We start from the raw sequence: 23405 nt of genomic DNA on the forward strand, positions 1-23405 counted from the left end.
AAACCTACTTCTACTGAACATTTAGAAAATTTGGGGTGAGAATATTAATGCCATAAGTCCTGATCTGGCAGCGAGATCGACATCTGCAGACCAAACACCTGCACCCACAGAAAACTCGTAATTAACTTAAGCTATGTAGCAGAACTTACCGCATCAGTAATTTTCATAATGACACGATGGTTGAAAAAATTACTACTCCAGCTAAGTATCTTAATGCATATACATTTAAAATAATAAAGAACTAAGCCATAATTGATGGGGAAAGTAGAAAGGAAGAACAGGCTTGTGACTATTTCTTTTTTTTTATTCGTCCATAGACCCTCTCCAGTAGTCCAGATGTTTCAGCAGTACTTTTTCACTATTTTCACTAAAAAAATCAAATCCTTGATTACTATGAAAATACAACAGTGCTCTGAATGAAGGTAAACTGAGAGTTTGGTGCCTGCTCAACCAAGACTCTTTCTTTCGTTCTCTAAAGAGTACTGATGCTGAAGTCTGATTCTTTTTAAACAAATACTTTAACATTTACTATCCACAAGGAACTAAAGCATAGAGAAAAGAAGTTATTATAAAATATGTATCTGCAGAAGCTGGTGAACCTAACACCCCGTTTTCAGCATCTTGAGGGGGCACGGTACCAGAGAGGCTGAAAGCTCAGCCCTGCCCAGACACAGCTTTCCATGCCTCCCGACACAAATTGCTTTTTCATGGGCCCAGATCCTGGTAGCTCTCCAAGGAGCCGCTGATCTACAAAACTGAAAATTGAGTGGAAACAGAGTATGGGGAGCGCAGCTAGGAGGATGCGGTCAGCTTTGAACAACCCAAACCCCACCAGGTTAAATCCGTAGCCCTCGGAGCAGTTAATTTCCCTCAGAAAGGAGCCCAGAAAACCCCTCTAGGTGTTACCTGGTAGAGCTCCTCGAGGTTGTACTTGATGGAAACGCTGCTCTGGATCGCTCCCACGGCGTCGTGAAGTTTCTGCCAGGTGTCCTGCGTGTAGTTATCGGGCAGCTTGGGCCTTTCTGCCGAGAGACACAGCGCGGGGCGCTGCCAGCGGGGGGGCAGGGCCCTGCGGAGCCATCTTCCCCCCCCCCCCCCCTTCTCCTCTCGCTACCGCCCGGCTCCGGCACCGCGGGGGGGGGCAGCCCGGTGCCGGGCGAGGCGGCGGCACCGCGATAAGCGGGTGTCCCCCCCCTCACACCGCGATAAGGCGGCGAGGGGAGGCCCCCCCCGCCTCGTTGTAAACAAGGGTGGGGAGAGGGCCGGGCCGCGGCACCTGCACCCACCTCTGAAGTTCTTGATGACCAGTTTCTTGGACGGGGCGGCGGCGCCTCCCGCCCGGCTGCTGGCGGCGGTGGTGGCGGCGAGCGAGGCGGGCTTGGTGAGCCCGTTGGTGTGCCCCACCAGGGCCGACAAGTGCGGCTTCTTCTGCGGCTCGTCCGCCATCTCCGCCCCGGGCGCCGTGTCCGGCCGGGGCAAGGCGCTGGGCTGGGCTGGGCCGCCTGGTCCCCGCCTCCGCTCCCTCCTCCTCCTCCTCCTCCTCCTCCTCCTCCTCCTCCTCCGCCCGCCCCCACGGGCTCCGGCGGTCACCGGCAAGCGCCCGCCTCCCCCCCGCGGCGCCCCGGCCGCCGTCTCGCCGCCCCGGCCGCTGGGCGGTGCGGGCAGCGGCAGCCCCGCACACAAAATGGCTCCCGGGCGCTCCCCGCCATGGCAGCCCCCTTGGGGGTGAAGGGGCGGCCGGGGAGCGGGGGGGGCTTTAGGAGCGGTGCTTTCGGGAGCTGTGTGTTCAACGGGAGGGGTGCGGCCGCTACCGAAGCCGCCGGAGACAGCTCACAGCCGCGCTCGGCCCCCGTAGCAGTAAACCCACCCTCCCCGCGCCCCTCCGCCCCGCCTACTGACGCGCCGCACGCCCCGCCGCACGTGGTCTGTGGCCGGCGCGCGCCCGGCCCCGCCCACCGCGCTTCCCCCTTGGCTGCCGGCGCGAGGCCACGCCCCCCGCGCGCTGCCGGGGGCGGGAACTAGGCGCAGCAGGAGCACGTGACCCGGCGGGTTGGGGCGGGGCGGGGCGGGGCGAGGCGCGGCGTCACGTGGGGGCTCTCGCTCCGGTGGGCGGCTAGGCCGCGCCGGAAGTGACGTGGCGGTTGCCGGAAGTGCTGTGCTGGGCGGCGCCATGAGGGCGGGCGGGCGGTGAGGAGGGCTCCTGGCGGGCGGCGGCATGGCGCACATCACCATCAACCAGTACCTGCAGCAGGTGGGTCCGGCGGCGCCTCCCCTAACGGTAACTCTCGTCACAAATTGGCTCTCCGCGGGGCTCGCGGCGATGTCCGTCATGGCTGGGAACGGCTTCGGCGGTGGTCGTCTGGGTGGTGCCTCTTGAGAGGTCCCTTCCCGGTGCGTTATTTACTCCGTCTGTAAACCTTGACAGGAAAAGCGATCTTTGTCACGTATGCCAAATGGAAAATAGCGTAGAACAAAGTAGCGACGAAAGCAGCAAAAGAGGGGAGTTATAAAATCAGCTACTTAAGCTCTTTCAGCGATTTTTGTTTATTTTTTCTAGCAAAAGAAACTTAATTTGGGGTTTTGCCGGTTTTTCATACTAAACACTAAGTCTGTATTAAATCTATGTGCAGGTCCTGGTGGTTTACATTAAAATTCCATTTGCAAGTCTTGGTTCTTTATATAAAAATTCCATCTGCAGCATCACAAGGAGTAGTCCTCGGAGATAGCTCACGCCTTCACATACATGTTTGATGCCCATAAGTCCAACTGGCATTTAAAAAAGCTTCTGTAAACGTGGTTCACAGCTACTCCTTTATGGTACTGAATCCATCTAAGTTGTGTTGAGGTTCTCTGGTTTGATTGTATCTTACAAAGGAGGAAAAAACAGAATGGCATTCACACCGTTCTCTCTCCTGATCCCTTTTTGAAAATCAGGTGGATTGAAAGTACATTGTTTTATTCGGTTTTAAACCTTGAAAACTTGTATTTGGAAAGGCATTGAGGTGGATGAACACAGTTTATGAGCAGGTGGCTTACGTAGTCACATGTAAATATGTTGTATGGCTGCAGTTGGATTTCAGTGTGTGTTGTGATTTCCTTGGGTAGGTACAAGAAGCCATTGACAGCAGAGATGGACAGTTTTGTGCAGAATTGGTATCGTTTAAACACCCTCATGTCGCAAACCCAAGGCTTCAGGTAAGAACCTGTTACACTGGAAGAATCTGTTTTTGATGTTTCTTTTGTTCAGCTTTCAGTTTCCTTAGCTGTTCTTATGCGTTCCTGCCCACTGGGGATAAGCCTCAGAAATCTGTTTCATAGTCCGGAGCAGGATCCCCTTGTAGACCAGTTCCCCTTTCTTTTTACAAGGACGTATTTTCATTTTTATCCTGGGTGGCTTTGTGTGTTCTACTTGGAATTGCTGTCTGGATAGAGTCCTGGAGGTCAGCTGTGGCCAGATCTGCATTAGTTAGTGAAGTCAGTAATGTGGCACCATGGAAGTAAATAAAAAGAGCAAAACAGTGGGTAGTAAGGGTCCAGTGCTTGTGCCACGTGCGTTGCAGGTGCTTCTATATAAGACTGGCTCTAATCTGGTTGTGCAGACAGAATGCACACTGTAGCAATTCGTTACACTGTGTTGGATTATTAATACACATACGTGTCTTTGCAATCTATCAGAACCTTAATTATAAGACTACCACGATGAAATATCCATTGCACCAGAAACAGAACATCGTACGGATGTTCCTTTCGTGATTCGTTGATTTATTCTGTCCTTAGCTTCCATCTCCAGAGGAGAAGTGTCAACAAGTGTTGGAACCACCATATGATGAAATGTTTGCAGCCCACTTAAGGTAAAGATGGACCAGGAACAGGCAAGTTGCTTGTGAGGCAGCCAGCAGGGATGGGGAAGCATAAAGTTTACTTATTTTTTTAAGGGCTTACATCTGAAGGCTTGGTATTTAGGACTGCAGGAAATAAAGGCCTTCCATTTCTTTTCCACATTAAGTTTTCTTTATGTACCTGACAGTCACCTGTATATGGTCATTGGCACAGCTTTGGCATTGGTGCTTCTTGTTTTCTTTGCTCTGCTTTTACTAGCTACATGAAAATTTAGAGTGAAGTAAGTAAGGGAAATAAACGTTTAAAAAAGGTAATTTGGGTCATCAAAGTACTCGTAAGTCAGATTGAAGGCTTAAGTAGTTTTGTGAGGTTTTTAATAAAAAGAAATTCTATGTTGTATTAACACTGTCTTTAGTTCACTTTCAGAAGTCCTGGAAATATTTAATTATGGTAGTCTTGGTGACATTTCAATAAGAATTAGCATGTACAGTTGGTTCTGTACGTACTGCAGAAACAAATCCCTGTTCTTGGATCAGTTTTCTGCAGTTATCAAACTCAGTGCTGCATTAAAATACTTAGCTGTTTTCTTAGGAACATTTTTAATCCTCTCACTGTATCTCCTTTAATCGAACTGTAAAGCCTGTACCTGCTAAAAGGTGCAATAACAACAACAATTGTCTTATGTATGTATCTTTGGATGTGCTAACGCTCCTTTTCTTTGGCAGATGTACTTACGCTGTTGGAAACCATGACTTTATAGAAGCATACAAGTGCCAAACAGTTATTGTTCAATATCCTTTTCATAAGTCTTGTATATTTTTTTCAGATTAGCTGTTTTCTTGTAGAGTAAGTTATCCTTATCCCTTTTAGAATGTATTTTGCTTCCAAATACGCTTCACGTATTTAAATTCTTAAGCAATGAAATCCAGGTAGGCTCTTCTCCATTCAGCTTTCTCTGGGACTACGAAGGAATGTGCCTCTTGCCTGTAAAATAGAAAGTTATTTTCTCACAGAGAATAGGAGAACCTCAAATCATTAATACACGTCCCAGTTTGTACCTGGCTGGAGGGAAGATACCGATAAAGAAAGCTGCTGTTATCTCTAAGTGACCAATGTTTTTCATTGCTACTGCAGCACCAAGAGCATGTGGCTGTGCTCACATTCCTCCCTACTGTGTCTTTGCACCGTTTTCTTATCTCCTTTGCTGCTTTGTTTGCTTCTGCCCTTTCATACAGCATGTAGTATATGGTGTGACAACTCCTCTGTTCTTTAAATCCGTGCTTCAGTTCGTTTCGTTTTAAATTCTCCTAAATGCAACACATCTTTCCTGCGAGCATTTCAGGCACATAAGGAAGAAAACTGGTAAGTGTATTGTAGAGACTTGCTTCAAAACTGGACTCTCATTTTTTACTAGTATAATACAATATAGTATATATTATACACTATAATATAGTATAATATAGTAATCAAGCTAAAATTATGCCTACGGTTTTTATTTACCTCCAGCAATACTGAGATGCAGCCTAATTGGTTTTGCTGCCTGAGTTTTTAGGTCCAAAAGTGTGAGAACTGAACGTCTAAGCTTAAGTATTTAGAATATCAATAAGCAAACGTGAAGAATTTGTTCAAAGTGAGATTTTTTTTAAAGCCATTAGAAGCCTTTTATTTCACCGTGTTTGAAATTAATTCTTCCATTAGTGTAGGACTCTGAAATGCTGAGCTCTTGAAGACTTTACCTTTTTGAAAACATGCGTTCTTCTTTACTTAAAGATTTGTGTATATTCTTCTAGATTTATGACCAACTAGCAAGAAAAAATACCACTGTTTCTAATGTCTTTTACTGCATGATTTGCATTTACTAAGCACTCTGTGCCTTACTTTTCCAGGGCCTTGCCTATTATGTATGCTGTAGCCCTTGATCTTCGAATTTTTGCTAATAATGTAAGTAGAACGGATTAACAACCTCATTATTTTTATCTGTTACGAGTTTCTACGGTGGAAATATTTTTCCTTGATTACATAGCCTAATTTTGCTCATTAGTGTCTAATTTGTTGTTTAAGATTTTGTTAACACACTAAATTTGTCCCATCCTATTATAAAACTAGGTGGCTGAGTCTGCCTGGCTCTCATTTGCAGCTTTAACTGGAGAGGTTCTGGGCACCTGCACGCAACTCACAGCTTAGAGCATACAAAGTGATCAAGCACTGTCTTTATAGAATAGCACGATGGTGTAACTCATGGTTTCGGTGTGTTATCCTTGGGGTTTGTGTCTTTCTAAGGGTGGAGATGCACAAGGCAACAAAGCTAGTCTAAGCACTCACCACATCTTGTGAAGGAAACTTGTCCCTTGTTTCCCTCTTCCGCCTGTGTGTGTTGCTTTTGATGCTCATCGGAGCCCTTGCTGACTCCGTACAACTTGACAACAACAAAAACCATAATTTTTCTTAGTAAATTGAAGTAGCTTGCATAGGGATCTAATGAGTAATGCTTGGCCCGAGGTAAGCGACAGGGTCATGACCTTGCTGCTAGCCACTTGACCTGAAGAGATGAAGTTGGCCCAAGCTAGATTAGGGTTTCTCAATATCCAATATTGTTAGTGGTTGTCCACTCAGGACTTCTTTGTGCCCAGGAAACCCAAAGCAGCACGTTTTGCATATTTGCACAGAGAAGACTCTGTTGCATGTGTGTATGTGAGAGAGAGAGAGAAAGTGGGGTCAGTTTTGAATGTTATCTTTTAACCTTATTCAAAATATGTGGGTACAAGGAAGACTTGTGCAGCAGAGGATGTATTTGCATTTCTTGTCCTTATATTTCAGCTAACGAGAATGCAAGTGTTAGAGTAAAACTTGCCAGAAAGCACATAGCAACAATCCACTCACTGTTTTTTCTCAGTCTTCTTTGTTGTTTTAATTCCATGTTCATTAGTGTATGGTTCTTTCCGGCTTTACGTGAACAGCGTTGCCAACTTTTCTTATGACTCTGTAGCATATGTGTTCCTTTCTCTTGAAAATCTCAGGTTGCAGCAGTGTGTATTACTACTAGAAAATGTTGAGTGTAGGTTAGAAATAAAATCTAGTCCTTGTGGTTGTAAAGAGAAGCTTGATTATAATTTTTAAAACTAAGATTCCATAACTGGGGAAATGTTTTTTTTTTGCTCTTGTTTAAAAGATATTTCTTTTTGCTTGATCTTTGGACTTTAAAGTTTGAGTTGGAGCGTGGATGCTCCAGTTCAGCTGTAAGATGATCCTTCTGAGAGCCGCATTAAGCTTCTTGGTGCTGAAGGTAAAAGTGGACAGTGCTATTTTCAAAGTTCTGGCTGGCCTGCTCTGCATTGAGTTTGGTACGGGATGTTTAGGAACCTCTCCAAGTGTGGGTTGTGGGTTTTTTGGGTACATCTGTTCTGTCAGCTTGACTACTATCAAGATTTAGGGGTTAGTAAGAGATAACATCTATTGTAATAATGCCTTATAAAATGCTATATTAAGGAACCAACCTGTTTACAGTCCGGTGAACCAGGATGTAGAGTTACGCGTTGTTTCTTGCTGTTTAATGTTAGGCAGATCAACAGCTAATGAAGAAAGGGAAAAGCAAAGTTGGTGACATGTTGGAAAAAGCAGCAGAACTGCTGATGAGCTGTTTCCGAGTCTGTGCCAGTGACACGTAAGTGAAAGATGCTCCGCAGAACTCGGACTGCTAAATTGTTAAGAGCTTAATGAACTTTTACATAAGTTTTCTCTACTTACTAAGTTACTTATATATTTGGGTAAGAATGAACACTTTTGAGGCTTGTTTCCTCTCATTTCTAGTCTGTTCTCTCTTGACTATTAACTACAGCTGGAGAGGCCTCCGTCAGGTTTAAGCTTCCTGGCAGATGTTATTGGGAGGGACTGGCTATGTCCTCCTCTCTCAGGGAAGGTGATTAACCCTTTTCTGCTCTCTTGAAGTTTGCTTCAATGTGATCAGACTGGGAAGAGGTGACTTTGGTTTCCAGTCTTAGCAATTTAGCACTTTCCAGGTGGAGAAAATGCTTTTTTTTTTTTTTAAACCCATCACCCATCTTTCACCTTGAATATTACAAGCAACTGCTATCCTAGTGTACGTGTTACCTGCAGGCTGGAGGGAGGATTCTGCTGCAGATGAATAATATTCTGCATGACATCTCATTACGTTAGAAGAAGTGCAGCAGAGTTGTTCAGAAGTTAAGATCGGAGCACATTCTGTTTTAATAGTATTGGTATGGTTTAAGACAAAGAATTTGGCTTTGGCTTTTATTTTCAGATGCTCATTTTTATCCTTAAAAAAAAAATCCATAAAATATCTAAAGATGGAATTAATCATTAAAAAAAGTTATTATTTCCTTACAATGTTCAGTACTAGCAGCTTGTTTTTTTTCTATTCTTATGACAGTCGAGCAGGCATTGAAGATTCCAAAAAGTGGGGCATGTTGTTTCTCGTGAATCAGCTGTTCAAAATTTATTTTAAGGTAGGGTTCAAGTCTTAAAAGCTGTGTTTTGTATTTTGTAGTCTGAGTCAAATTCACCCTTTTTTACATGATGTTGCGTATCTACCCTCTCTGAGTAAAACACAATTTTATTTTTTTTACCAGATCAACAAGCTCCACCTATGTAAACCCTTGATTAGAGCAATTGACAGCTCAAATCTGAAGGACGAATACAGTATGGCACAGCGAGTTACATACAGATACTATGTGGGACGCAAAGCCATGTTTGACAGTGACTTTAAGCAAGGTACTGTGTGGTGGTAAGACCGATTTAAGCTGTTGCAGCTTGGTGTGAACTCTGGCTTATGATGCGTGTGTGGCTCAAAATGTGTGCAGAAGGTGCAGTTATGTTCGCGTTGATGACAGAAAAGTCGTGCTGGTACTAATAATATCAGTGAATTGAGCTGAAAATTCCAATATTGCTTGTAGCTGTTACACCTGACATCTGGATACTGATAAAATTGTATTTTCCTTTCTGAGAGAAGACTTATTTTTCTTGTAATACCTTGTCTTTTGTGTGATTTTTTTAAATATAATTTCAATTATAGCCTCAAGCTAGAAATGGGCATTGAGCAGAGAATTTGGGTTACTGATTTAATCAATTTTTGTTGTTGACTCTTGTAACTAGCACTGCTTTTATTTGTGTCTGCAGCTGAGGAGTACCTGTCCTTTGCCTTTGAGCACTGTCACCGCTCAAGCCAGAAAAACAAAAGAATGATCTTGATCTACCTGCTGCCAGTAAAGATGTTGTTGGTGAGTAAATGTTACTTTCCCAAATGACTTTTTGGGAGGCAAAAAAAAAAACAAAAAAAACCCTCAGTTTGGCTCTTCTGTGTTTTTTGTTTTTTTTTCCTCCCTATAAACACCAGTGTATGCAAACTTTATTAGAGAGCTGAGGACAGAAAATGTAGAATTTTTATTTACAGCAAAGTAGGAAAGGAGAAAAAGGCTGCTTCCCCAACTTCCTCCCACCTATCTGAAAGGTGGAACCTGAGGTTACTTCTGTAATAAAAATAAGAGAGCTCAAAATTAACTTAAAGTAATTTATGTCACTTAGCAGAGTGTCTGTGTGGTGATAACTGTGCACAGACGGACCAGGGAATGTTTGGATTCACAGCTGCAAATCTGTGGTCCTTTCACCTGGGGAAGGGAAGGAGGATGTGCAAATCGATGGTTGAGGACTGTTGTGGTGCGTTTGCCACAGGAAAGAAAGGACTGCTGTCTGGTTTCTCTAATTGCACCTTGTGTGTTTACCCGTTTGAGGCATGTCAAGAACCACAGAGCATTTGGGTTTTGAAGAAATCAGTGAGGACTGGTTACCTGATCACTTCATCTTTTTGTTAAAAGAATTAAGTGCCTGTCTGCTTCTTGTTCATGTCCTTCCCCATGTGCTGCACTGGTATTTGTGCATCCCCTGAGTTAGTGGGATTATGCAAACACTTAGTTCGGAGTAACTGAGGGGACAAGAACGAGGTTTTACAGTGTTTTCTATTCCTGGCCCTATTACCAGAGTTCCTCGTGGAGAATGTTTTTTTTTTTTTTTTTGTTATCCACTTCAGAGAGTTCCCATCTTCCACCCTTGTCCCAGCCTGCTCGTGACCATTCTCCCTTTTTCCCCTTTGTGCTCCCTTTTCCATCCCTTGCAGCGTCAATTCATTTCCTTTGCAGCTGTCTTTTGATGGAGGAAGTTAACCGTGTGTAAGGGAGAAGCATAGTGGCTATCAGAATCGGCTTCTGCTCTTGCTTGTTGTCTGTCTTAGTGGTTATTTTCAGATCAGTCAATGGTAAGGTCGATAAAGCCAACAGCCTTCCCTAAACTGGTGGGTCCTGTAGGGCCTGAGATAACTGTAGCTTTTCTGTAGCAGCTCTAGTGTACAAGAGGCACTAAAGAATCTAAAGGTCATTGTTTTTACAGTTGCTTTTTAAAATCACATTCCAAACATTAACACTAACCTTAAAACTCTACTAAAATAGCTTGGGCGGTGGTGTTTTTTTAATTTTATTTTTATTCCTAGCAGCTCTCAGTAAACATGCAGCAGGGTTCTGCTGTCAGTTAATCCTCCAACCAGCAAAGGAGTTACCAACAACAGAGCAGGACAGTAACTAAATTTAAAGGCTGACCAAGTCAGTGTGCAATTTGATCTCCACTGTGCAAGGGGGGGGGTGGTAAAAAAAAAACAAAGTTTCTTTTTGATAGTCCACCTGGTTCAGTCTTACCTGATGTAACAATGAGAATTTCGTTTCTTTAAATTTAAACTGTCTTTTCTCTCTCTCTCTCTGACATTTGAATGTCCACATGGAGGCGTGGTGAAGAAAAAGTCTGGTACAGACTGAGGTGGCACTTGACAGTGCTGAAGCACTGCTTGTATTATTAGTAATGCATGGGATTCCCACAGTTACTTTGTTTGAAGATCAGATCATACAACTGTAATGTAAAATTTGGATCTGCCTAAGTCTCATGTCACAGGATCTTGATTTTACGAGTTTGATACCTGTTCTGCAACACTTAAAAATATTAAGAGACTCCCTAAACTGTGCTAAAGAGGTATTGTGAGTTCAGTTGTAGGAAGTTTGGCAGCGCAGGGGGGTTGTCTTACAAATACTTCCATTTAACTCTTGTTCTGCAGGGAAAAAAATGTAGTTAAACACTTTTTCGTTTCTCTAACAAATATTTTTATAGTTTATGTTGAAAATGCACTTGACTTTATCCTGGAAAACATTTATTTTTCAGGGCCATATGCCAACCGTTCAGCTCTTAAAAAAGTACGACCTTATGCAGTTTGCTGAAGTAACAAAGGCTGTGAGGTACGGCGGTTACTTTATTGCATTGTGCGTTAGTTCAAAAACTGTTAACCAAAAGGTATTTATTTGGGATGGCTAAGGAAAGCAGGAGAAGGATATTCTTACCAATTCATGCAGTTTCTTTTCTTGATAGGGCGAGACCTTCTCACGTATTCATTTCTTCCATCCTTCTAGTGAAGGCAATCTTCTTCTGCTGAATGATGCTCTGACAAAGCATGAGACCTTCTTCATTCGATGTGGAATCTTTCTTATCCTTGAGAAGCTGAAAATCATCACATACAGAAATCTCTTCAAGAAAGTGTAAGCATAACCAAAAAAAAAAAAATCACATTTTTGCAAAAGCAGACATAATATGGTTTTACCTCAGGCTGAGATAGAGATGTGTGTGTTCCTTAGCTCCCTCTAGGAGGGCAGAATTCCTGGTGAAGTGAATCTGTAGTAGAAAGGCCATTTTACTAAAAAAAAAAAAAAAAAAAAAAAAAAAATTTAAGTGATTGTTTCCCAATAACAGATTTTCTGTTTTTTCTTTCAGATATTTACTACTCAAAACACATCAACTATCGCTAGATGCCTTTCTGTTTGCCCTGAAATTCATGCAAGTAGATGATGTTGACATTGATGAAGTCCAGTGCATTTTAGCTAACCTTATTTACATGGTATGTGCTACTCACGTATTGTTTTGTCCTTCCAGATTCCAGACAGTAAAAATTGTTAGGCAGAGAGTACAAGTTTGTTACAAAAATATACCAGTAATCCTAGCTTTTCTGGTGTATAAAAGCTGATTCATTTGTGCCCAAATGGCAAATGTTTTCATTTGCCCAGGGGAATTCCTCTAGTTCTGGAACCACTGGTTTTGCAGAAACCACTTAAAATTGCAGTTGAATTCTGCATTACAAATCCAGTACTGACTTTTCTATAAAGCATGAATATTCATTTCCAAATGGAAAAATTGTAACTGGGACCAGGAAGGGATTTGTTCTTCTGCATTTGAAGTAGGAGACTTTTGATTTTCTAACATCAGAAAAATGAAAGCCGCATGTCTTTGTTTCACATTTGTCTAAATGGGTCTTAACAACTCATGAATAGATATAGGCTTGCAATCTATAGATTTCTAGTCTGTTAGAAGTTTTGGAGCAGCATTACAGTGTCAGCAAGAAAGCAAACTTCTCTGTTTCTGAAACAGATTATTTGGTGTCCTCTCAGAGTAACAAAGGGTGGGATTAGGTGACTGGAAGATTTCTCTCAGTGCTATAACCCTACGTGTCTAAAAAGGAAGAAATATGGAATTTCGTTTTTAAATTTGGAATAGTGATTAATTAAAATCCTAATTTTAAAAGTGAGCAAGAGTAAATTTGGAAACACTTCTCCAGAGCTCTGCAGGGAAATGTAAGCAAACCAGGAGGGGGCCCTGGCAACAGGCGGTCCAACGGCAGCGTTAGTATGCAAACATGGTTATGGTTCCAACTTTCTGCTTGCTGCGTGAGGTGACCCACTTACATAAATCGGATCCTTCCGAACACTAAGTACAGTAATGCAGTGGTGATTGAGTACGTGCACGTAGCTTTGTTTGATTTAGCCTGATGGCAGGTGAGGTATAGGCGTTGTGTTACCAGCCTCCCGTACTAACAGTGTATTTCTTTCTCCCGCCAGGGTCATATTAAAGGCTATATATCTCACCAGCATCAAAAACTTGTTGTCAGTAAGCAGAACCCGTTTCCTCCGCTGTCAACGGTGTGTTGAGCATTGCATCTTAGCCGTGCAAGTACTTCTCAGATACACGGCTTGCCCAGTGGAGCTGCTCCTAATCAGCAAGGGAACTTTGTAAATGACCTGGGTCGTGTCCAGGACTGGAATACCAGGAACTGTTTGTGGCTCCTTTCCCAGAATGACCAAGGCTGCCAGTGTAACAAAGTGCATTGGAATGAAATACTCACTTTTCAGTGATAGTTTCTGCAGGCTTTCTAGATCGTTCGAACTATCTCATGAAGAAATAAAAGCAAAGCATTCCAAACTCCTTCCAAAGTATTTAAAAGCTTTTACGAAGTACTGTGTGTTACTATTTCTGCACTTATCTTTCGGAAAAGAAAAGTATCATTCTTTGGTACATACAGTAATCCAGTTTTCAGGGTGGAAATAATGTTTTCTTTTATGTTTTCCACTTTCTAAAGCTCTTCGATAATCTTGTTGGCCTCAAATACGCTCTTCAAGCCTTCTCTAAAAACTAGAGAAGTTGTGCTTGACGCCAAAAGCTTTGCAGTTTCAGTGATATTTACAAGTTCAAGTAAATTTGTGGGTTTTTTTGGTCTGTAGTTGCTCAGATATGTTTTTGTTTTTTAATTCCTTTAGTCTTTTGATTAAATTTTGTTACGATGAACAAAAGCATATCTAAGTAATTTACCCATACACTGTTTTATTCTGTTTCTGGGGAAAAGACTGCCACTGGGTCCATTGTTTTAAGTGTTCATTGTGTGTGTGTGTGTTTTTGTTTTTTTATTATTTTTTTGGAGGTGGGGAGGAGGAAGAGTACAACATACCTTTGTGTGTTGTGATGGGATTTTTTTATTTTCTTTATTAAACATTTTTCCCCCTCTTTGAGAGTCTAGTTTTTATTTTACCCAGTTACTGAATTATGATTTATAATTAAAAACACAGCTGCCAGGTATGATGGAGAAGAACTTTCTGGTGTTATGAGAGAGTCAAGTCCTTTATCAACATTTAAAGGCTTGGAGTGTTCTTGGTCTTCATAAGTTTTACTTGTGTAGAGGTTGAAATAAGGATATTGGTTTACTGATCCACATTTCAAGGGAATAAGAATTAAAGACTCATTTCCTTCTAGTAACATTTAAAAGCCCAGAAAAGCATCAATACTTTTTGAGTTTTAGAACGAACAGTTCTAGGAAACTTAGAGTTCAGTCAATTTATTAGTAAAGCACCTACATTTACTGTGTCGGGACTTTCAGTGTGTTGTGTGTCAACAGAGGAAGGAAAGGCAAATGGACTTTTCCGTGTGAATTGGAGTTAAATAGGTATCATCATTGCAACTTCTGTTGCTGCAAATGGTGATAGAGTCAAATGTGTCTACTGGCTGCCTCCAAATGTTTCCTTGCGGGGATTGGTAGGGGTTTGGTGCTGGAGGGTTGGTTGTGTTTGTCTTACTTCATTTTGTGTTTAAGCCATATCATGTATCTCGCAGTGTTGGTAAACAGAAATGTTTTTCTGTCGGCGTCTTCTAGTGGCCAGGGTCCCAGGATACCAGTCAGAAACCAAGTGCCCTTATACTCAGTGGCCATAAAGCTTCCTCCAGTCAGTCGTTTGTCTGTGACCGCCTGGATGTGTCCACAAAACTGCCTGTTCGTGAGGCTTACGTTGAGTATTTGTTCGCAGTCCTCCGTAGGGAGGTAGGAAACCTGCAACTCGTCACCTTGAACTTCATCGCCTTCTCTTTTCCAGCCGCTGACTGTACCAGCCAATTTGGGAATCAAAATATGTTCTGCAAAGTCTCTTTCAGGGATGCATACGGGAAGCTGGTGGTTGTTGCACTCAACGGGTTCGTGGAGCTGTAGTAGCGCAATGTTGTTCTCGCCAGTGTCGTCATCGTACCGGATGTGTATGTGTTTCTCGTGAACTTGCATTATCCTCTCAGTTCCACGTGTTCTGTTGTGCCCTGTGAAGCAATGACATGTTCGCTGCTCTTAAGGATATCAGAGACTTGAAAGCAGAATGTAAACTGGTAACAACTGCCTAGTGGTGCTGAGAAATACACGCAGCAGAGAAACATTCTTGAAACGTGGTACAGGTAAATTAAGAATGACAGCTTTTCAAAGTTGCGTAGAAGCACGCATAATTTCAGAGGGGAAGGACAAATACCCAACAACAGAAGAAAATTTTGCCATGAAACGTTTCTCTTTGGGGGGAGGGAGGGTAGTGATCTCCAAATGAGCCTGGTTTAGTATATCCCTAGATGCTGAGCCAGCCCTTGTGAGGGCCTTTGAGAGGTACTGGTCTTTCTGCTCATTTTCTAGAGAGGCATAGGACAGCTGTAGTTCTAACCTGACGCTTAGTTAAGATGCTTAAATGAGATGCCAGCAGATTTATATACTATAACAATACTTTTAGTGCAGCAGAAATTTTAGTAAGCTGTTTTTAAAAGTAGCTTAACAGTGCCGAAAGGTGCTACAACAAAAGGAAAGGTTTCATCACCTACCAGCACCAACCCTGATTTCAAAATGGCTGTGCAGAAGGGCACACTCTGCTGTGGTCAGGACAAAATTACTTTTTAGCAGCACTCCTCCACAGAAGCCTTTCCCTTCTGAGTTTAGCAGCAAGACCTAAGAAAATACAAAAAGATGATAATTAGCACTGTCCATATGAAAATAAGTCATAGATTTCATGAATTGCTAGAAATACCTGCCAAGGAAAGTGCTTGTCATGTTTCTTCAGGGTTTCACTTATCAGATTATCACTGTCTTGAAGTCTGCCACATGCACATTGATCTAGCAAATGAATTAGAAAAAATAAAAACCTCATGCTGTAACATTTCAAGACTACTACTACCTGCACGTATTTTAAGTATTCCTTCTTGGCTGTAGGGTTTGGATTTTATACCAAGGAAAAGGACAATTTCTCAGCTGGTGAAAATCAGAATAATTAACTTGACTTCTGTAGTGTGATAGCACGAAACAATCTGGGTCATTGTGTTAGGCTCGCGATGACCAGCTCTCACTTTGTCTGCAACTTCCGAACTGTGGCTTCCTCTCCAGCTAACCATCAGCACAGGTTGCTTCCTCATCATTGTATCCTGTATTTGAACTGCACTAAACACCTCCTAGTTGTTGGGTACGTGGGTGCCTAGTCCTCAGTACCAAACTAGAGCTGGTTTGATGTAAAATCCACCTGAAATGTGCATTTAGCGTGGACATCAAGTCTTCACTAAAAGCGTGGCTGTACAGCTCCATTCCTGTTTGGCTGCGATGAGGATGGAAAAATAGAGGGCTACCATTCCAAATTAACTAACAAGGCAGAAAGTGCTGCCTTTTATTTATCAGGCTGTTGGGTGCCTAATCTGAATTAACTGAACCTCATTCCTAAACGGGCAGGTCTTCTGTTGCTCTTTACTGAGAGTAGGAGTGGAAAACCTGCACCAGTTAGTGGTATGTCAAATGATGCTAGTGCTCTCTGCAACCCCATCTGTAAATGTTCAGATCAAATGTTCCTTCTTTTAACACTGCTCAGGCATCTTTGTTTGCCGGTCCCTAGGTTCCTCCTTTTTTTGTCCAGTTTGGAAGGTTAATATTCTTATTTCTGGAGTCCCCAAGCGGGCTGATTGCATCTGGATATCAGATTCACTGCCTGCCCACCCAAGAATTGTTCATGGGCCCTACTTCCGTGCTCGCACCTACCTAATGCAATGCATTGTTTTTTGTCCTTCCCGAGCTCGTAGCCATCAGCACAGGAGCATCGGTACGAATTGGTTCCTGGATAGCAGAAATGGTGACATCCTTCTTTTCCTTGGTGCCGACATTCATTTTTAGCTGGAGAGAGCAAGCAGGGAAAAAGCATTGGGAATGGTTCAGGTGGAGTTTTCATGCGTAGCCTGAGTCCTCTTTGCTAAGCATTTTACTTTTACTCACTTTGGGGGGGGGGGGGGGGGGGGGGGGGGTAGGAACTCTGTCTTCCTGTAGGATTTCCCACCACATGGTTTTTACCCTCATCAGGCAGAAATTGGGCAGAGAGGGCTGTCTTTGCAGCTTCCACAGTCTCATAGCACCCAGTACCTCCTTGCACCAGACTGTCCACGCTGCTGAGTTTTGGGGAATATTAGTACCCAAGGGTCAAACTAGGCTTTCCACATGAACCCACAAAAGGATGCCATAGGTTTTCTCTGCTCAGTTAAGCAAAGCCCTAAGGATCAGCACCAGGGGAACCTTTTGAACTTTTTAAGAAGGCAGGTATTGTATGGTCAAGAAAAAGGCTAAAGCTTTCTGCTTTCCAGCAAAAAGAAATGTGTAGCTTCTGTTTCTCAGGCTTGTGCTAAGAAAATTAAAACTAACAGCTGCCACATATAAGGAAAAAAAAAGGAAAGGAGTATTAATCATCTTTGAAACATGGCCAGTCAGCTTTCTGTGGCTGAGCAAACACAGCTTCAATACAAAGCGACAGGAAGAGCATTTGATCTTGGATCTATCTCACAGGTGGAGAAGTGGCAACAAAATTCGCGTGTGATGTGGCTCTCGATGGCTCATGTGGAGCAGGTCAGGCTCTCCAGGGGGATACTCTGCCCCTCTCCACTCACACCCTGCTGCAGAAAATGTCCCTGCTGTGCCCTGGGGGCCCTGCAGATGGGCACAAATACTAACCTTGGGGCTAGAAAGCAAAACCTGTCGGATATCAATATGCAAGGTGTGTTTTTTTTTCCCCAGGCCTCAGTACTGGGGCCAGTCCTCTTTAATATCTTTATCGATGACCTGGATGAGGGGATCGAGTACACCCTCAGTAAGTTTGCAGATGACACCAAGTTAGGTGCATGTGTTGATCTGCTCGAGGGTAGGAAGGCTCTGCAGGAGGATCTGGATAGGCTGGACCGATGGGCTGAGGTCAACTGCATGAAGTTCAACAAGGCCAAGTGCCGGGTCCTGCACCTGGGGCGCAACAACCCCAAGCAGCGCTACAGGCTGGGAGATGAGTGGTTGGAAAGCTGCCTGGCAGAGAAGGACCTGGGAGTGCTGGTTGATAGGCAGCTGAATATGAGCCAGCAGTGTGCTCAGGTGGCCAAGAAGGCCAACAGCATCCTGGCTTGTATCTGAGATAGCATGGCCAGCAGGACTGAGGAAGTGATCGTTCCCCTGTACTTGGCTCTGGTGAGGCCACACCTCGAGTACTGTGTTCAGTTTTGGGCCCCTCGATACAAGAAGGACATCGAGGTGCTTGAGCAAGTCCAGAGAAGGGCAACGAAGCTGGTGAGGGGTCTGGAGAACAAGTCTTACAAGGAGCAGCTGAGGGAGCTGGGATTGTTCAGCCTGGAGAAGAGGAGGCTCAGGGGCGACCTTACCGCACGCTATAGATACCTTAAAGGAGGCTGTAGCGAGGTGGGGATTGGTCTGTTCTCCCATGTGCCTGGTGACGGGACGAGGGGGAATGGGCTAAAGTTGTGCCAGGGGAGGTTTAGGTTGGATATTAGGAAAAATTTCTTTACTGAAAGGGTTGTTAGGCATTGGAATGGGCTGCCTAGGGAAGTGGTTGAGTCACCATCCCTGGAGGTCTTTAAGAGATGTTTAGATGTAGAGCTTAGTGATGTGGTTTAGTGGAGGACTTGTTAGTGTTAGGTCAGAGGTTGGACTTGGTGATCTTGGAGGTCTCTTCCAACCTAGATGATTCTGTGATTCTCTTTTAAGGGCCAGTTAATGTAGAGTAGAATCATAGAATTATTAGGGTTGGAAAAGACCTCCAAGATCGTCTGGTCTAGCCATCACCCTACTACCAATGTCACCCACTAAACCATGTCCTTAAGCATATATGATAGCAATTAGACATGCAGTGGGGTAGGATTATGAACTATAGTTTAGCATACACAAGGAAACTTAGGTCAAACATCTCAGTTGGGGTAGTATCAGGGAACCACCATCACATTGCACAAACTGTGTGTGTTAACCCCATGCTGGTGATGCCTCACCAAAGGCGCAGTCCTCCCCCTCGTAGCCCTCGGTGCAGGTGCAGGTGTAGCCACGAATGCTGTCCTCGCACACGCCGTCGTTCTGGCACGGGTTAGAGGAACATCTCTGGCCACCTGGGGAGGGACAGCCCAAAGGCTGGAATTAGGTGGAAGCCATCCCACCCTCACAGAGGCAATGAAGCACGGAGCAAAGATGTCTAGTACGAGTCTTCATAACATTCAGAGCCTGGATCCACAGAATTGTCCCCTGCACTCGGTGTTTTAAGGGCTTCCATAGAAAATTAATACTAATGCTGTTTTTACCACCTCCCTATCTACTGTCTAAAACTAAGATTGCAAATGAATAAAAAAAAATCAGAATAAGAAGAGAAAACTCTTTGGATGTGGCATGCAGCAGAGATGGAGGGGGTGAGGCCTAGTCACCTTGCGCCCATGCTGCAGGCCCTGTGCCCAGGAGGTGCCCAGCTACATCACACCATGTCAGCATCAACCCACATCAGCTTTGCAGGTTTATTTCTAGCCTCAGAAGCTGCCAAGGAACAGCCTCCAGAGCAGCCCAGTGGCTTTTAGCACCTATTTGCCTCACCCAGGGTCAAACGGTAGGTTTGTACTTGGCAGGTTGTGCTGGTAGAGCTATGCTGGTGAATTGTATCAGTAAAATAGACATTCCTGTGTGTCTCTTACACACTGAAATGGTCAGCTTACAAAAGAAAACACACCCCTTTTGCCTTGCATGCCCTGGTATCTCTATTACCACTGTCCTGGGCTACAGCTGCCATCCCAGCCCACGCCCAGGTGGCCAGCAAGGCCACCGTGCCATGGAAATGGTGCTCGTGGATGGGTGAATCTGTAAGAAGCAAAATGTTCTGCTCCCAGGTTACAGCCCAACAAAGAGGGAAAGAAACAGCCTGTTTCTTGGGATAGCATCTACTCACTTTGAACTTGCATGTGCTCTGCAGTCTTAACTGCTTTTTCCTATTTAAGACTTTTTAAATCCTTTCACATCAGTCCTTCTCCTCTTGCTTTGCTAGCGATATGACACATAGCGACTGTGTGTTTCTTGTAGCATAAACTGCTAAAAACTGCTGAAAACTCTTAGAAACAACATCAGACTGAAGCATCATGTTCACAACATGCCACCACTATGAAGGAGAGAAATCAAGAGGCCAGCTTACCGTAGTAGTTATCCCAAAACATTTTCTGAAAAAAAGGGGAAATCAGATTTCAATTCTCAAATAATATCATCTTCCATAGATATTTTGGCAAAACAGAGATTTTACATAAGAGAATACACACTCAGTTTAACATTCACACAGTCACACAATTACAAATTTTGTCCTGCCATCAAGATTTGAATGACATGAGGTGTGAGGGAGGGTTTGCATCCTGCACATCTTTTTGCTTCTTAAGAAGTTATAAAGGAAAAGAAACTCTTCATGGGCAAGAGAGAAACAGCTGAGCCCTGCAGTAGCATGGCTTCCTTGAAAAACTGGCCAACTATTGTCTCCCTGTTGTGCAGCCACCTGGGAGGTGACCCCATCCTGTCCTGCTTGTCCCCCACTGGTGGCCAGGGCTCCTCCTCTCCCTTACCCTGCTGCTTTTTCCCCAGACGGTGCTTCTGGAGGTAGAGGTGACAGCACAAAGTGATGCTTCAGGTAAGTAAAAGGAAACTAAAATACTTACTAGCATCTCATCGTTTTCAAATACTTCTCTTGCTTCCTCTTGTGTGCATCTCTCTTCAAGGCATTCTCTTTCCAAGCTGCCTTGGAGGACCTCCTCCAGAAGGAGGGAGCTGGCACGCCTGTGTCTCTTGATAACTTCATTTGCATCATCAGCTGATATAAACACTGAAACATCGCATGACAAGATGCTAACGTAAGTACTTAGGCTAGTTTCCTTTATGCTTTCACTTTTTTTTTTTTTTAATCAATCTTACTGTTTAGCCACATTTTATCATGAAGAGGAATCATGACACGGTTTTCTTTTGTTTCCCACCCCTCTTACAGTCCTGAGCACAAGAGGGTCCTGGTCCTTTGTCAGTGCTCCCAAGTAGTAAAAAACAAAAACAAAACGAACCGAACGAAAAGGATTCAGGTCTGACTCACTGCTGAACTTTTCTGCATAATTCCTTGTAAACATAAAGAATTTTTGCAGCTCCCTGCAGAAGCCTTTCCTGCTGCATATTTTTGTCCTGCACTGGACACACAGACAGCTTGGTTGTGCCATGGCTACGGGAAGAGGTAAATATTATTATAAAGGCAGAGGTTGTTTTGTAAGAGTCCATGGGACTTTCAGCAGAAATGAAAATGATTTGTGTTTATTTGTGATGAAGGATCCTAACTGATGCCCTTCAGTCTGACTTCATGGGGATTTTTTGCTGCCAAGCATGACATGGCTCAGGGTGGCTATAAATAAAAGTTACCCCCCCAGCAATGGTCAGAAAAAGCTGTCATATGCCATCCTTTACCTGGAAGACTCCATAATCTTTTTGATTTGAGTTAAGAGGAGGAAAATCCAAAGACATGACAGAGATCAGACCTTAAAACTCCTCTTTGCAATGATGCCCACCGCAAAAACCACCTGTCAAGGGGGAAGGCTGGTGAGGTGCTGTCGCCTGTTGCCTTTGACATTAACTGGGACACGGCTGCATGTGTCAGCACACGTTTGTCAGTTCCCCTGTACTCAGAAAGTAAACCCAATGGGACAGGGACTGGGTTGGTTTGTTTGTTTGCTTAATATATTGTACAGTCATTGGGGGCCCAAAGGTTGAAACAAGCTGTGATACTGGAATTGGAAAAAGTGACAGCACTAACAAAATTATTCCGAACCTGTGTGTAGTTTCTTAGTTATGCTTTTGAAGGATAGAAGATAAGCAGGAGGCTTGCATGTGGTGCTAAGACAAAGCATCACGTTTGTGTTTTGCATTTTGGAAAGTTCTCTAGCACCCCACCACGTTTCTGCTCTGCTGTGCTTCAAACACACCCCTGCTGCTGCCAGGGGCATCATTCTGCCCTTCACAAGCAGTCATCTCCTTCCTTCCTTCCTTCCTTCCTTCCTTCCTTCCTTCCTTCCTTCCTTCCTTCCTTCCTTCCTTCCTTCCTTCCTTCCTTCCTTCCTTCCTTCCTTCCTTCCTTCCTTCCTTCCTTCCTTCCTTCCTTCCTTCCTTCCTTCCTTCCTTTCTCTTTCTTTCTTCCTTTCTTCCTTCCTTCCTTTCTTCCTTTCTTTCTTTCTTTCTTTCTTTCTTTCTTTCTTTCTTTCTTTCTTTCTTTCTTTCTTTCTTTCTTTCTTTCTTTCTTTCTTTCTTTCTTTCTTTCTTTCTTTCTTTCTTTCTTTCTTTCTTTCTTTCTCTCTCTCTCTCTCTCTTTCTCTCTTTCTCTCTTTCTCTCTTTCTTTCTCTCTTTCTTTTTCTCTCTTTCTCAGATCCTCCTTATTTGTGACAAACCACAGAGGATGAATACAGAAAACATATATTTCTGCAAGCTATACCACGTGTGCTTCTCAGCCTCTTTCATAAGACTTTTATTTTCATTTCAGCAGCAACTAGGTATATAAAACAATTTTTTCTTTAATATCCAGGACACTCAGAATCATGACTAAATATCACCATGATGTAATTGATGGCGTTACAAAATTACATTGCTTCAGTAACCTACCATAGTTTTTACTTAAATATACGAGAACAAAAACAGAAAAACCCACACAGAGGAAAGTGTAAGGAAACACAGAGTTTTTAGTGCTGTCAGCCTGTGCTGCAAAGTAAACATGATACAAGGCACAAAATTACTGGTGTGTTTACAAGAACAGGAGCACAAATCAGAATTAAAGGGGCAACAAAACGAAGGCCATACCTGTCTCCTCTGTGGGAATGAAAAGGACAGAGAGAAGAAACAACATTGTCCAAAAGCAACCTGCCATTGTTACCCTCTGCAGCTAATGGTAACCCTGCCTGCATTCCTGCAGCTCTTTGGGGAAATTGCTAAACAGGGGATGTTAAAGTTTAAAGTCCAGCTGCTCAAGAGAAAACAAAACCTCTGAGGGCAAAGCCTGACCTCAAAGTCAACATGTGAAAAACCTCAAAAAAACGTGTTTGGTGGTGCAACAGTACCACTTCTCTTAATGCAATGGCTGAAGGCAGAGAAGGTTTGGAAACCTACAAATATGGGGTATTCCTGTCATCCCCCAGCCTTCCCTTTCCCATCACCAAATGGGGAGAAATTAAAAATACGAGCATTTCTTCGTGCCATACAAAAGCACTGTCACAATCTGGGTTATGATGACTGCAGGGATTGGTTGACTAGCTGCACCAGTCAAATCCCATCAGCTTTTGACATTGCAGTGTATTAAACGAGCCTGATATTTCCCCTGTGGGAAATTTATCTTAAAGGATATGGCATTTGTGTTTGCCTTTTTTTTTTTTTTTTTCCTCCCAGCTTCAGGCTCCTGGTGGTAACACAGAGCCTGTGAAAGGAGGTATCACTGTGGAGCAGACCCCAGACAGTCCTGACACAGGTCAAGAGGATGGGTGGATGTATTATCGTGAAAGGGCTGTGATCTTCAGTGGCAATGGTGCTGTGGGGAGTTTTTGGGGTCCC

The 23405-nt window shown here is 43.6% G+C and overlaps 3 protein-coding genes across 3 annotated transcripts in view; 1 reads left to right on the top strand and 2 right to left on the bottom strand.

Moving 5' to 3' along the window:
* The window catches only part of CUL4A (cullin 4A), a 37451-nt gene extending 35919 nt beyond the window's left edge, over positions 1 to 1532 (bottom strand). Inside the window, exons 1-2 of the mRNA XM_080577053.1 lie at positions 1287 to 1532; positions 907 to 1022 (exon numbers count right to left, since the gene is read on the bottom strand). Coding sequence (XP_080433179.1) covers positions 907 to 1022; positions 1287 to 1446 — 276 coding nt within the window. The 5' untranslated portion in view covers positions 1447 to 1532. The remainder of the gene's footprint in view (positions 1 to 906; positions 1023 to 1286) is intronic.
* A 569-nt stretch (positions 1533 to 2101) lies between these two features.
* On the top strand, positions 2102 to 13734 carry PCID2 (PCI domain containing 2). The gene is made up of 14 exons (XM_080577079.1): positions 2102 to 2251; positions 3106 to 3195; positions 3778 to 3851; positions 4566 to 4631; positions 5161 to 5202; positions 5727 to 5781; positions 7398 to 7501; positions 8249 to 8324; positions 8448 to 8589; positions 8995 to 9095; positions 11074 to 11147; positions 11319 to 11444; positions 11677 to 11800; positions 12795 to 13734. The coding sequence occupies exons 1-14, from the start codon at positions 2216 to 2218 to the stop codon at positions 12882 to 12884; spliced, it is 1200 nt and encodes a 399-aa protein (XP_080433205.1). The 5' UTR covers positions 2102 to 2215; the 3' UTR covers positions 12885 to 13734.
* A 312-nt stretch (positions 13735 to 14046) lies between these two features.
* Positions 14047 to 23087, bottom strand: PROZ (protein Z, vitamin K dependent plasma glycoprotein). The gene is made up of 8 exons (XM_080577080.1): positions 22662 to 23087; positions 20497 to 20660; positions 19989 to 20013; positions 18814 to 18927; positions 16544 to 16675; positions 15552 to 15637; positions 15349 to 15472; positions 14047 to 14808 (listed from the first exon to the last, which is right to left on the bottom strand). Exons 1-8 carry the CDS (start codon positions 22726 to 22728, stop codon positions 14297 to 14299), a joined length of 1224 nt encoding a protein of 407 aa, XP_080433206.1. The 5' UTR covers positions 22729 to 23087; the 3' UTR covers positions 14047 to 14296.
* Between the last annotated feature and the right edge of the window lie 318 nt (positions 23088 to 23405).

Source organism: Anser brachyrhynchus (genome assembly GCF_964034855.1).
Source record: "Anser brachyrhynchus genome assembly, chromosome: 1".
NCBI classification, from domain to species: domain Eukaryota; kingdom Metazoa; phylum Chordata; class Aves; order Anseriformes; family Anatidae; genus Anser; species Anser brachyrhynchus.